At 42.2% G+C, this 11,092-nt stretch overlaps 1 protein-coding gene across 5 annotated transcripts; it reads left to right on the top strand.

Moving 5' to 3' along the window:
* The first annotated feature begins 541 nt into the window (after positions 1–541).
* Positions 542–5,860, top strand: LOC142832016 (leukocyte immunoglobulin-like receptor subfamily A member 5). Of its 5 annotated transcripts, XM_075942420.1 has the most exons (7): positions 543–684; positions 854–889; positions 1,075–1,359; positions 1,498–1,803; positions 3,724–3,851; positions 4,672–4,722; positions 4,861–4,980. In XM_075942420.1, exons 1-6 carry the CDS (start codon positions 651–653, stop codon positions 4,720–4,722), a joined length of 840 nt encoding a protein of 279 aa, XP_075798535.1. In that variant the 5' UTR covers positions 543–650; the 3' UTR covers positions 4,861–4,980. The 5 variants fall into 5 exon arrangements, with proteins under 5 accessions (XP_075798537.1, XP_075798535.1, XP_075798538.1 ...); XM_075942422.1 differs by lacking the exon at positions 854–889 and having other exon boundaries at positions 542–684; XM_075942421.1 differs by lacking the exon at positions 3,724–3,851 and having other exon boundaries at positions 549–684; positions 4,861–5,860.
* Positions 5,861–11,092: the final 5,232 nt, after the last annotated feature.

The raw sequence follows: 11,092 nt of genomic DNA, 5'->3' as shown, positions 1-11,092 counted from the left end.
AACAAGCAGACAACAGGAAGTGGAGACAAACCACATGGTGAATCAGCATGACTTCAGATAAAATTGTTTAGAGACAAGGGACATGAGGCATTCAAAGTAAGCTCAAGTTATCCATGGTGGAACATGCTTGCGATTTCAAACAATGACACACTGTATTACAGGCAGTGCAGATCTCCCCATGTCCACTCACACCATGCTAGATACAAGAGAGACAGAGAGCTGCAGCAAACATGTAAAGGCATAGCAGAGGATTCTGGGGTCTGCGGTCCCGTGGCCTTGCCTAAATGAGATTGGCACATCAGAGGATTTCCTTCTGGTGGGCTGACATCTGAACTTCAATTGCAACTTGCTGCTCCCCTGGCATGGTCAATGACAGTTCTTGTCCTCAGTGTGATAAGTGAAGTTGGGGTAGATATCATCTCTATAAAAAAGTACTAGAGAGCCTGAAACCAACACAAGGCATAGTACTGGGGAAATGAAAGCCAGTTGCGTGGGAAGATACTTCCTTTTCCTGTGGTGCTGAAGAAATGGCCATCATGTGATGGGGAGTACTGGATTCCCTAGGCCACACCTTGCATTGCTTGTCCATATGGCCAGACACTTCAGCCCTGCTGCTAAGCACAGCTGTGTAGCCACAAGAAGGAGATGCCATGACTATTGCCTTCACTGCCCTGCTCTATCTTGGTGAGATATCAATACTGGACAGGGATACTGTGATCTGGTGGTGGTGGTGAACATGCCTCAAAGCTAGACCCTGATTCATCAGGAAACCCTAGTGGTGCAGGAACTTCTGGAGAGGGGAGGATCTTCTCTGATTTGAGGGGCAAAGGTCACACAGAAAATTCTCTTTCAGGACTGAGCCTGATCCCCATGACCTATGTAGCAGCAGGTGAGTGCGGCTAATGACGCTTCTTCTCCTGTAGATCAGGAGCAAACCCTTGACCAGGGGTTGGGGGAGGGAAATAAAGAATTACAGATGTGAACTACTCCTGGTGCATTCTCAGAGGTTTTTGGGACTGAGGGATGAGATTAGGGTGTCTATGCCCTGTGATCAAGCTGCTGATTTCTCTGCAGAAATTATGGGCAAACCCACACTTAGAGCTCAGCCAGGCTCCGTGATGACCAGAGGCATGCAATTGACCATTTCATGTGAGGGAACCTCGAGCGCTCAGGAATATTATCTCTATAAAGAGGGCAGTCCAGATCCCTGGCGACGACAGAGCCCTCTGGAGCATGGGAACAAGGCCGAGTTCTTCTTCCCGTCTTTTCATCCGAACGAAGCAGGGAGATATCGTTGTTACTATAGGACCCACACTGGCTGGTCAGAACGCAGTGACTTTCTGGACTTGATGGTGACAGGTAAGTGAAAACCCAGTTTCTTCATTCCAAGGTTCTGTCCTCAGGAGAGTATCTTTCCTTTGCTTTGAAAAGTCCCAATTCTGGAGGGTAAATCCCAAGGTGCTGGTTCTTTTAACAGGATGCCATCTTCTTCTCTAGGATTCTACAGAAAACCCAGTCTATCAGCCCGGCCCAGCCCAGTGGTGAGATTTGGAAAAAATGTAACTCTCGAGTGTATCTCACAGCTTGGATATGATGGGTTTTCTTTGACTAAGGAAGAACAGCAGAAAATCTCTTGGACCCTAGACTCACAGTACATATACTCTAAAAACAATGTCCGGGCACTGTTCTCTGTGGGTCCTCTGACCTCCGGACATAGGAGGACATTCAGATGCTATGGCTATTACTTGGATAAACCCCAGGTGTGGTCAGAACCCAGTGATCCTTTGGAGCTCCTGGTCTCAGGTGAGGAAGCCCAGCTTGTGTACTGAAAGATAGTTCATCCGACAAAATACCTAGGGATCTGGGACTCTGAAAATCCCATTGACACAAAGAATGAAGACAATAGGACCCAAGATAATGAAACTGAAGGAGGGTACTGAGAGTGAAACATGAGTTGCCTAGAAGACGGGTGGGTCTTTCTGTCACTCCAGTGTTCCTTCTGCTATTCAAGGATCAGCGCAATGATCTCCATATAATCATGTAATAAGTAGATAAATATGTATATGATAGTTGTATGTTATATGCATTATATATAATTTTATATAACTGTAAATTCAGATACTCATTGGAGAGAAAACATGGTATTTATCTTTCTATTTTCTATTTATGCTGTTTAATATATTGATTTCCATTTGCAGCCAGGTTTTAAAAATTTTCCTGCACAAATAATTTTTCCTTCAAATAAATAAATCTAAAATTGCATGGTTACAATAAACTTATTCATATACAAATATAATATTATTTTGTTATGTTCACATGTATTTATAATTACAGAAATCCATCTACAATTTTATATGGTTATGTATATATATATATGAATATATATATAAATGTTGTTGATTGCCTTGGCGGGCTACTTAGTCTAGGGTTAGTAGCCCGCCTGGCAGTTCAGTTATTCCAGGGTCACGGAGAGGCACTACCTGGAAGATATGGGCTAGGAGACAGGAAGAAGGCCATGCAAAGTTTGTCAAAGCCTCTGTTTATTAGGGACAAGATACAACCTTTTATAGGGCAAGGAGTTGGGGGATGGGCACAGGGTTCTGGGCTCCTGCCGCGTGGTTCACGTTGGTCACATGGTCCGAGTTGGTCACATAGGCAGGAGGTTATCTTCGGTCAGGTCACTGTAGGCCTGGAAGTCACAACTAGGAGATGACACACCTAGTTCTCTAGATAGTTTGGAATGCGGGGTGGGTTCCGCTAACAGATAGCTCTCATTAACAATTTGGGTGTGGGGTAGGCTTTGATTCCTAACACAATTAGGGGTGTGGGGTTCTCTGCAGACTCCCCAGGGTGATGGTTCCTGTAATGATTTTAGGAGGAAATTGGCTCCTGACAGATCCCCCTTTCTTTTATAAAGACAGGCAGCTATTAAGTGAAGGGCATCAGGTCAGAGTCCAACCAAGGTGTCAGATCTAAAGGAGAAGGGACTGGGACAAGGAGAGACCCTCCTCTCGAATGGTGAAGCAATTTACCTCTCCTGGGAACAGAGGGGTGCCTTATGATTCTTAGGTCGAGTGGGGACCAGATCTTTATCCCCCTTACCCGTCCTAGGATTCCCAGTATCCTGTCTTAGGTTGGGGGATTTCCTGCCACAAGTCACCCGTCCTTGGAGCTCCTCAAATGAAAGGTATCTAGCGAGATTTAAAGTAAACAGATCACAGTGTTACATTTAAATCATTTCTACCTTTTCCATTCTTCCTCTCACTCTTTCTGTGTTTTTCAAACCCTTTTAACTTTGGCCTCTGATTTTTAACTGTTATTCTTATACACAACACACACAAGCACAAGGACACATAAATGCACATCTTACAGCCTAGCTTGAGATTCTTTTGATTCTTCTATTTTTTCGCCTTGTCTCCAAATGATTTTATCTGAAGACCTCACAGATTCACCATGTGGTTTGTCTCCACTTCCTGTTGTTCACTAGTTGCTATCTGATTTTGTTAGTTTGATTTGACCCCAGGATATACAGAGGAACAAGAGACTATAGAATTTAGGTGGTCAATATTTTGGTCTTCTTTAAGCAACCATACTGAAATTTCATGGGTGTAGCTTCCCTTTCTTGCCTAGAAGTCTCTATTGTGTAGCAGGAATCTTGTTCCTCTGGCTGTTGTAACCTTCCTATCTCTCTTACTCAATGTTCCCTATATTTTATATATACAGTTTGTGTTGTAGGAGTACCCATTTGGACTGGGCACACCAAGCCATCTTATTTCTGTTTTGACCAGTTGTGGATTTTTATAATCATCCTCATCTGTAGAAACAGATGCTTCTTTGATGAGGAGACACAGGTAAACTTACTTGTGGGTATAAGGATAAACACTTAGAATGAAGTCAGAAATCACATTGGTTTAGGAACATGGAAGAATTGGTTTCTAATCTAGAGTCCAAGCCTCTCCAGATATGGGTAAAAGTAATATATTTTACATCCATTTTAGTGTCGTATTCTTTGATGATTTAGCTTACCTACTTATGAGAACATATCTACTTCTACCTACTTATGAGAACATATCTACTTCATGGACATTGTGAGCACATCTTTAAGTTCTTGTGATCTCATTGTTTGTACTATTAATGCTGTGATGATTATAGAATGAGATGTTAAACAGAAGCATCATGGGAACTGGGTGACTTGAATGCAGGCAGAGAACTCAGACTGTCATTATTTTGTGTAATTCATATTCATGGGACCCTGATGACAAGACATTGTCTGCATCTTGGCATCTCAGCCAGTGAGTGAGTACAAACTAATTTCCAGGGGAATAAGCTTCCAGGATTCTATACTACAGCAGAGCTTGGATCATAGGAAGGCCTTCATATTTTAAACTGGGAGGCTGTATTTTTCCATCTTAGCTTTCTGAAAAACAATGCACTTGGTTCCAATGAAGTTCATTGGCCACAAGTTCTAAACTCAGAGCATAGTCAGGCTGAAGAAATCAAGCAAAAGCCCAGGAGAAAGCCTGCTATAGCAGAGAAATGGTTTGTTCCAGTTCTTTATTATATTTTGTGATGAGTATAATATGCATTTCTAAGGAATAGTAATACACATCTTTGCAAAAATAATCAGTTCTCTTGAGCACTTCATACGTTGATCATGCCTTTGTTTCTCAGAAGTGCCTGAGACCACCAGCCAACCACAAAACATGTCAGAAGCCACAATAGGTGAGTAAGGAAAATTTTGGTTTGGGCATGGATACAGAAGGTCAAATTGTATACACAGGAGGGAGCTACTCAGAGTGAAAATACAATTACATTCTGGTGGCTTTGTTTGTTCCTCACCTGTTTGTCCACAATCTCCAGTCTCACAGCCTCAAGATCACACAGTGGAGAATATCATTCGGATGGGTGTTTCTGGTTTGATTCTCACACTACTCGGGATTTTGCTGTTTGAAGCTTGCTACAGCAGGAGAAGACCTTGATTGCATCTTAGATGTGAAGACAAGAGATGGCCACAGGCTTGCATTGTTATTATCTGAAAAATAAATTTGTGGATCTTAGGGTTTTTTATAAGAAAATTCAATGTTTAATATTGGGAATCACTTGTGAGAAAAGATCCAGGAATCAAATGTGTTTTGGATGTAGGAAAGCACCTAACTATTGAGTTGGAGAGCTCTTCCAACATCACATTAAGGCTTGCATCCTCTACCTTGCCGTGGACTTTGAGAATTTTTTCTCTCCTTCCCTTTCACAGGGGAACTTATTGTTCCATTAGTGAAGTTTGGTCCTGAACTTTGTATATCTTCTCCTTTCTCAAGTTTCTTGTCATATTTTATTATAAATTATCATATTTCCTATTATGAGCATCTGCTTTTGTGGATGTTTTTGTACTAGGAACAAGGAATTTGACTCAATAACAACAACAAAAATATTAATGAACACAATTCAGATTCCCAAATGCTAAAATAACTGAATATAAATGATGCTCCCAAATTCTGTACTCTCCCTTAGGTATTTTACTATGCACATTCATTGTGAGGTTTTTGTTAATTTATAAAAAATTACTGTCTAGTGTTTAAAGGAACTATGAGTGGGACACTGTTCATACGGATTCAAAAATATCATTTTTTTAAATGTTGCTCTGTGACTTTTGCTGATTGATATGTATAATCCTTTGCGTGGATACCTTGTATTCCTGTATTCCAAGGTCAGTCAGATCCATGAAGGGAGCAACAAGGAGCAGTGAAAACAGCAGACATGACCTTTGCCCTCTTTGCCTATTTCTGTGTGAGGAGACAGAACACCACCAAATGCTGATAAATTTTTGCATTCTCACAATAAAAGATATTTGTTTAGTCCTCAATTGATTATTGATATATTTGAGGTCCATATGTACTATCAAAGAGGGCACACATGTTTTATGCATCCCAGCTGTTTTGTTAAGGTCAATTTATACATTTCATTGTTAACTATGTGAAAACTGGAGTATGGGGCTGTGGAGATGCAGAGACCAATGGAGATAAAACTAAGATACTGTTAGGAAGGAGATGGTGAACATGAGGACTTAAAATGATCTAGTCAGCCCAGAGGTATAGAGAGTCTGGACAGACCTTCATGGCTCCTGAACTTTTAATATGTTTCTTATGCATTATCTTCATTAAGATGATTGATGCGGGAAGTCACATTTTAACTGTGGTAGGAACTATTTTGGGGACAAGGAGATACTGGTGTGTATAAAATGAAGATGTGAACTCAGCACCAGCATGTATTCATTCATCCTTCTCTGCTTCTTGTATGTAGATATAAAGCTTCTGGATGCTTCAAGGTTCTGTAGACTTTGTTTCTCTTTTAATCAACTGTACCCTGCAGCTATGAGCTGCATAAGTATTTTCTGCATTAAGCTGCTTCCACTTCTGATGTTTTTATTTTTATTTATTTTTTTTAAATGGGAGGCTGATGTTTTTATTTTATCACAGTAGCAGAAAATGTAACAAAGAGAGATCTTTGATCCCCTCACTTAACAGTATTTGCGTGTTGACCACTCAGGGTTATGCTTGTTTTGTACAGAAAACCACACTTACTATGAGCACATTCCTACACTGTGACATGTGTTCAGGAGATGGTATTTGACAGCACTACTCTTCTTCCCTCATCTGTCTTCTTTAGCATTCCCTGAACCATGGAGAGGGGGATACAGATGTGCTGATTAGGTCAAAGCATTCCATGGTCACTCATTTTCCACACATTTACAAGTTACAAGTTTGTACTATCAATTTATTATTGACAATTGCATACAAAAATTCTGACTAATACTGAGCCCAGTACTAATCTGTTCATATAAATATAACTAATGCAGTATGACACCATGTGAATTTAACAAAATTAAAGTAGAAGATTCCACACGAGGGTGTAAAATTCTTCCTGCCATGGATTTTTGACCCAGTGTTATAATACAATACATAGATGCTATTCTGTTGAACATACCTCATATAACATAAGAAAACAGTCATGTAGCATGATTAATAAAAACCTAGAGATATAAATTAGCATCCAACCTGAAGGTCAGAAAAACAAAACAGCCAGCCACAGCTTTTACCTCTACCTCAGCCTGAAATGATGATCCTTCCTCCAGGAATCTTAGAATGAAACTGTGTGTAAGAGCTGTCTTCTCCTGTTTTATATTCCTTCCTAGTGCTAGGATTAAAGGTGTGCACCATTACCACATGTTTTCTATGGCAAACTAGTGTGGCTACTGGGAATAAAGGTGTGTGTCACCACTGCCTGGTCTGTAAGTCTGATCAGTATGGCTATTTTACTCTCTGAACTTCAGGCAAGCTTTATTTATTTTTTCTTTTTTAAATTAATTATATTTATTTGTTTACTTATTTTTTATCTTTATTATTTTTCCCCTCCTCCCTTCCCCTCCTGCTTCCCCACTCACCCTCCTCCCTCACCCTCCCTCCTTAAGAAAGGGTAGGGAATCCTGCCCTGTGCGAAGTCCAAGGTCCTCTCCTCAACATCCAGGCCTAGGAAGCTGTACATCGAAATAGATCAGGGTCCCAAAAAGCCAGTACATGCAGTAGAAACAAGTCCCAGTGCCTTTACCAATGGCTTCTCAGGCAGTCCCCATTGTCAGCCACTTTCAAAGAGTCCGGTTTGATCACATTCTCGTTCAGTCCCAGTCCAGGTGGATTTGATGAGTTTCCATTAGGACAGGCAATCTGCCTCAGCAGGTGGACCAATCCCTCGTGGTCCAGACTTCCTTGCTCATCTTCTCCCTCCTTCTGCTCTTCAACTGGACCTTTGGAGGTCAGTCCATTGCTCTGATTAGGGTCTCTGTCTCTATCTCCATCCGTCGCTGGACAAAGGTTCTATGGTGATATTCGAGATAATCAAGGCAAGGACAGTACAGGCTTCCTCTCCTCTGCTGCCCAAAGATCTAGCTGTGGACATCCCTGTGGACACCTGGGATCCCCTCTAGAGCCAATCTCTTGCCAACCTTAAAATGGCAAGATATTTTCTTCTCTGCTCCTATATCTGCCCCTCCGCAATCTCCACCCTTCCACTCCCCCAAGCTCTCTCCAGTCTTTCCCTTTTCCCTCTCTCTCCTCCTTTCCCCTTCCCCCAGGCCCACTCCCACCCATACCCCACCCTCATGCTCCAAAGTTTTGCCCAGCAATCTTATTTTCTTCCAATTTCCAGGAGAATTTATATATGTTTTTCTTTGGTCCACTTTGTTATTTGGCTTCTCAAGGCTTGTGAACTATAGGCTTATTGTCCTTTGTTTATGGCTAGAGTCCACTCATGAGTGAGTACATACCATATACATCCTTTTGTCTGGGTTATCTCACTCAGTAAAGTGTTTTCTATTTTTATCCATTTGCATGCAAAATTTAAGATGTCATCGTTTTTTTTTTTTTTTTTTTTTTTTTACAGCTCAATAGTACTCTAATGTATATATATTCCACAACTTCTTTATCCATTTTTCCATTAAGTGGCATCTAGGTTGTTTCCAGGTTCTGTCTATTACAAATAATGCTGCTATGAACATAGTTGAGAAAATGCTTTTATAGTATGATTGGGCATCTTTTGGGTATATTCCCAAGAGTGGAATTGCTAGATCCTGAGGTAGGTTGATTCCCAGTTTCCTGAAAAATCGCCACACTGATTTCCAAAGTGGTTGTACAAGTTTGCATTCCCACCCACAGTGGATGAGTGTTCCCCTTACTTGACATCCTCTCCAGCATAGGCTATCATTGGTGTTTTTGATTTTAGCCATTCTGACAGGTATAAGGTGGTATCTCAAAGTTGTTTTGATTTGCATTTCCCTGATCGCTAAGGAGGTTGAACATGACCTTAAGTGTCTTTTGGCTATTTGAACTCCTTCTGTTGAGAATTCTCTGTTCGGTACAGTACCCCATCTTTTAATTGGGGTAATTAGAATTTTAAAGTCTAGTTTCTTGAGTTCTCTATATATTTTGAGGATCAGGCATTTGTCTGATGTGGGGTTGGCGAAAATCTTCTCCCATTCAGTAGGATGTCTTTTTGTCTAAATGACTGTGTCTCTTGCTTCACAGAAGCTTCTCAGTTTCAGGAGGTCCCATTTAATCACTGTTGCTCTCATAGTCTGTACTACTGGGGTTATATGTAGGAAGTGGTCTGTGCCCATCTATTGTAGTCTACTTCCCACTTTCTCTTCTATCAGGTTCAGTTAGGTCGGATTTATATTGAGATCTTTAATCCATTTGTACTTGAGTTTTGTGCATGGTGATAGATATGGATTTATTTTCATTCTTCTACATGTTGACATCCAGTTATGCCAGCACCATCTGTTGGAGATTCTTTCTTTCTTCCATTGTATAATTTTAGCTCCTTTATCAAAAATGAGGTGTTCATAGGTTTGTGGGTTAAAATCCGGGTCTTCTACTCTATTCCATTGATCGACTGCTTTGTTTTTATGCCAATACCAAGCTGTTTTCATTACTGTAGCTCTGTAATAGAGTTTGAAGTCAGGAATGGTAATGACTTCAGAAGTTTCTTTTTTTTTCACTTTTTTTTTATTGAGAAAAGGAAAAAAAAGTATCCACTTCCTCCAGCCTCCCATTTCCCTCCCCCTCCTCCCACCCTTCTCCCCCTCCCGCAAAATCCTCTCTCCCTCCCTCTCCAGTCCATAGAGCAGTCAGGGTTCCCTTCCCTGTGGAAAGTCCAAGGTCCGCCCCCCCCCTTCGGTCCATGTCTAGGAAAGTGAACAACCAAACTGGCTAGGCTCCCACAAAGCTAGAACATGAAGTAGGGTCAAAACAGCGTGCCAATGTCAGCCTTCATTGTTCGCCATGTTCAGAGAGTCCGGTTTTATCCCATGCTTTTTCAGTCACAGTCCAGCTGGCCTTGGTGAGCTCCCAGTAGATCAGCTCCACTGTCTCACTGGGTGGGTGCACCCCTCATGGTCCCGACTTCCTTGCTCATCTTCTCCTTCCTTCCACTCTTCATTGGGACCTTGGGAGCTCAGACCAGTGCTCCAGTGTGGGTCTCTGTCTCTATCTCCATCCATCACCAGATGAAGGTTCTATGGTGGTATGCAAAATATTCGTCAGTATTGCTATAGGATAGGGTCATTTCAGGTTGCCTATCCTCAGCTGCCCAAGGGACTAACTGCAGACATCACCATGGGCTCCTGGGAGCCCCTCTAGGGTCAAGTCTCTTGCCAATCCAAAGTGGCTCCCTTAACTAAGAATTGTGGTTCCTTGCTCCCCTATCCAACCTTCCTTTATCCCAATCCTCCTGTTTCCCCAAGTTCCCCCCTCCTTCCCTTCTAACTTTTCTTTCCCTATCTCCCCTTACCCCCATCCCACCCCACCCGCAAGATCCCAATTTTCTCCCTGGCAATTTTGTCTACTTCCCATAGCCAAGAGGATAACTATATGTTTTTCCTTGGGCTCACCTTCTTATTTAGTTTCTTTAGGTTCACCAACTGTAGACTCAGTGACCCTTATTTATTGCTAGAAACCAATTATGAGTGAGTACATCCCATGTTCATCTTTTTGGGTCTGGGATACCTCACTCAGGATAGTGTTTTCTTTTCTTTTTTTTATTGAGAAAAGGAAGAAAAAAAACAAGTTTCCACCTCCTCCCAGCCTCCCATTTCCCTCCCACTCCTCCCACCCTTCTCCCCCTCCTCCCACCCATGTCCTCGTCCTCCCACTCCTCTCCCCCTTCCTCTCCAGTCCAAAGAGCAGTCAGGGTTCCCTGCCCCATGGTAAGTCCTAGGTCCTCCCGCCTCTGTCCATATCTAGGAAGGTGAACATCCAAACTGGCTAGGCTCCCACAAAGCCAGCACATTGCATAGAATCAAAACCCCATGCCATTGTCCTTGGCTTCTCATCAGCCCTCATTGTTCGCCATGTTCAGAGAGTCCAGTTTTAACCGATGCTTTTTCAGTCACAGTCCAGCTGGCCTTGGTGAGCTCCCAGTAGATCAGCTCCACTGTCTCAGTGGGTGGGTGCACCCCTCGTGGTCCTGATTCTTTGCTCATGTTCTCCCTCCTTCTGCTCCTCATTGGGACCTTGGGAGCTCAGTCCAGTGCTCCAGTGTGGGT

This window comes from Microtus pennsylvanicus, chromosome 1 (genome assembly GCF_037038515.1).
Source record: "Microtus pennsylvanicus isolate mMicPen1 chromosome 1, mMicPen1.hap1, whole genome shotgun sequence".
NCBI lineage: Eukaryota > Metazoa > Chordata > Mammalia > Rodentia > Cricetidae > Microtus > Microtus pennsylvanicus.
The sequence above is the reverse complement of the archived record's forward strand: the minus strand, read 5'-3'. Positions and strand labels throughout refer to the sequence as shown.

Excerpts from the sequence above, each read along its gene's own strand:
- LOC142832016 (XM_075942420.1), top strand. The coding sequence starts at position 651 with ATGACTATTGCCTTCACTGCCCTGCTCTATCTTG. Across the intron at positions 1,360-1,497 it reads TCTGGACTTGATGGTGACAG|GATTCTACAGAAAACCCAGT; the intron begins GTAAGTGAAAAC and ends CTTCTTCTCTAG. Across the intron at positions 3,852-4,671 it reads TCTTTGATGAGGAGACACAG|AAGTGCCTGAGACCACCAGC; the intron begins GTAAACTTACTT and ends TTTGTTTCTCAG.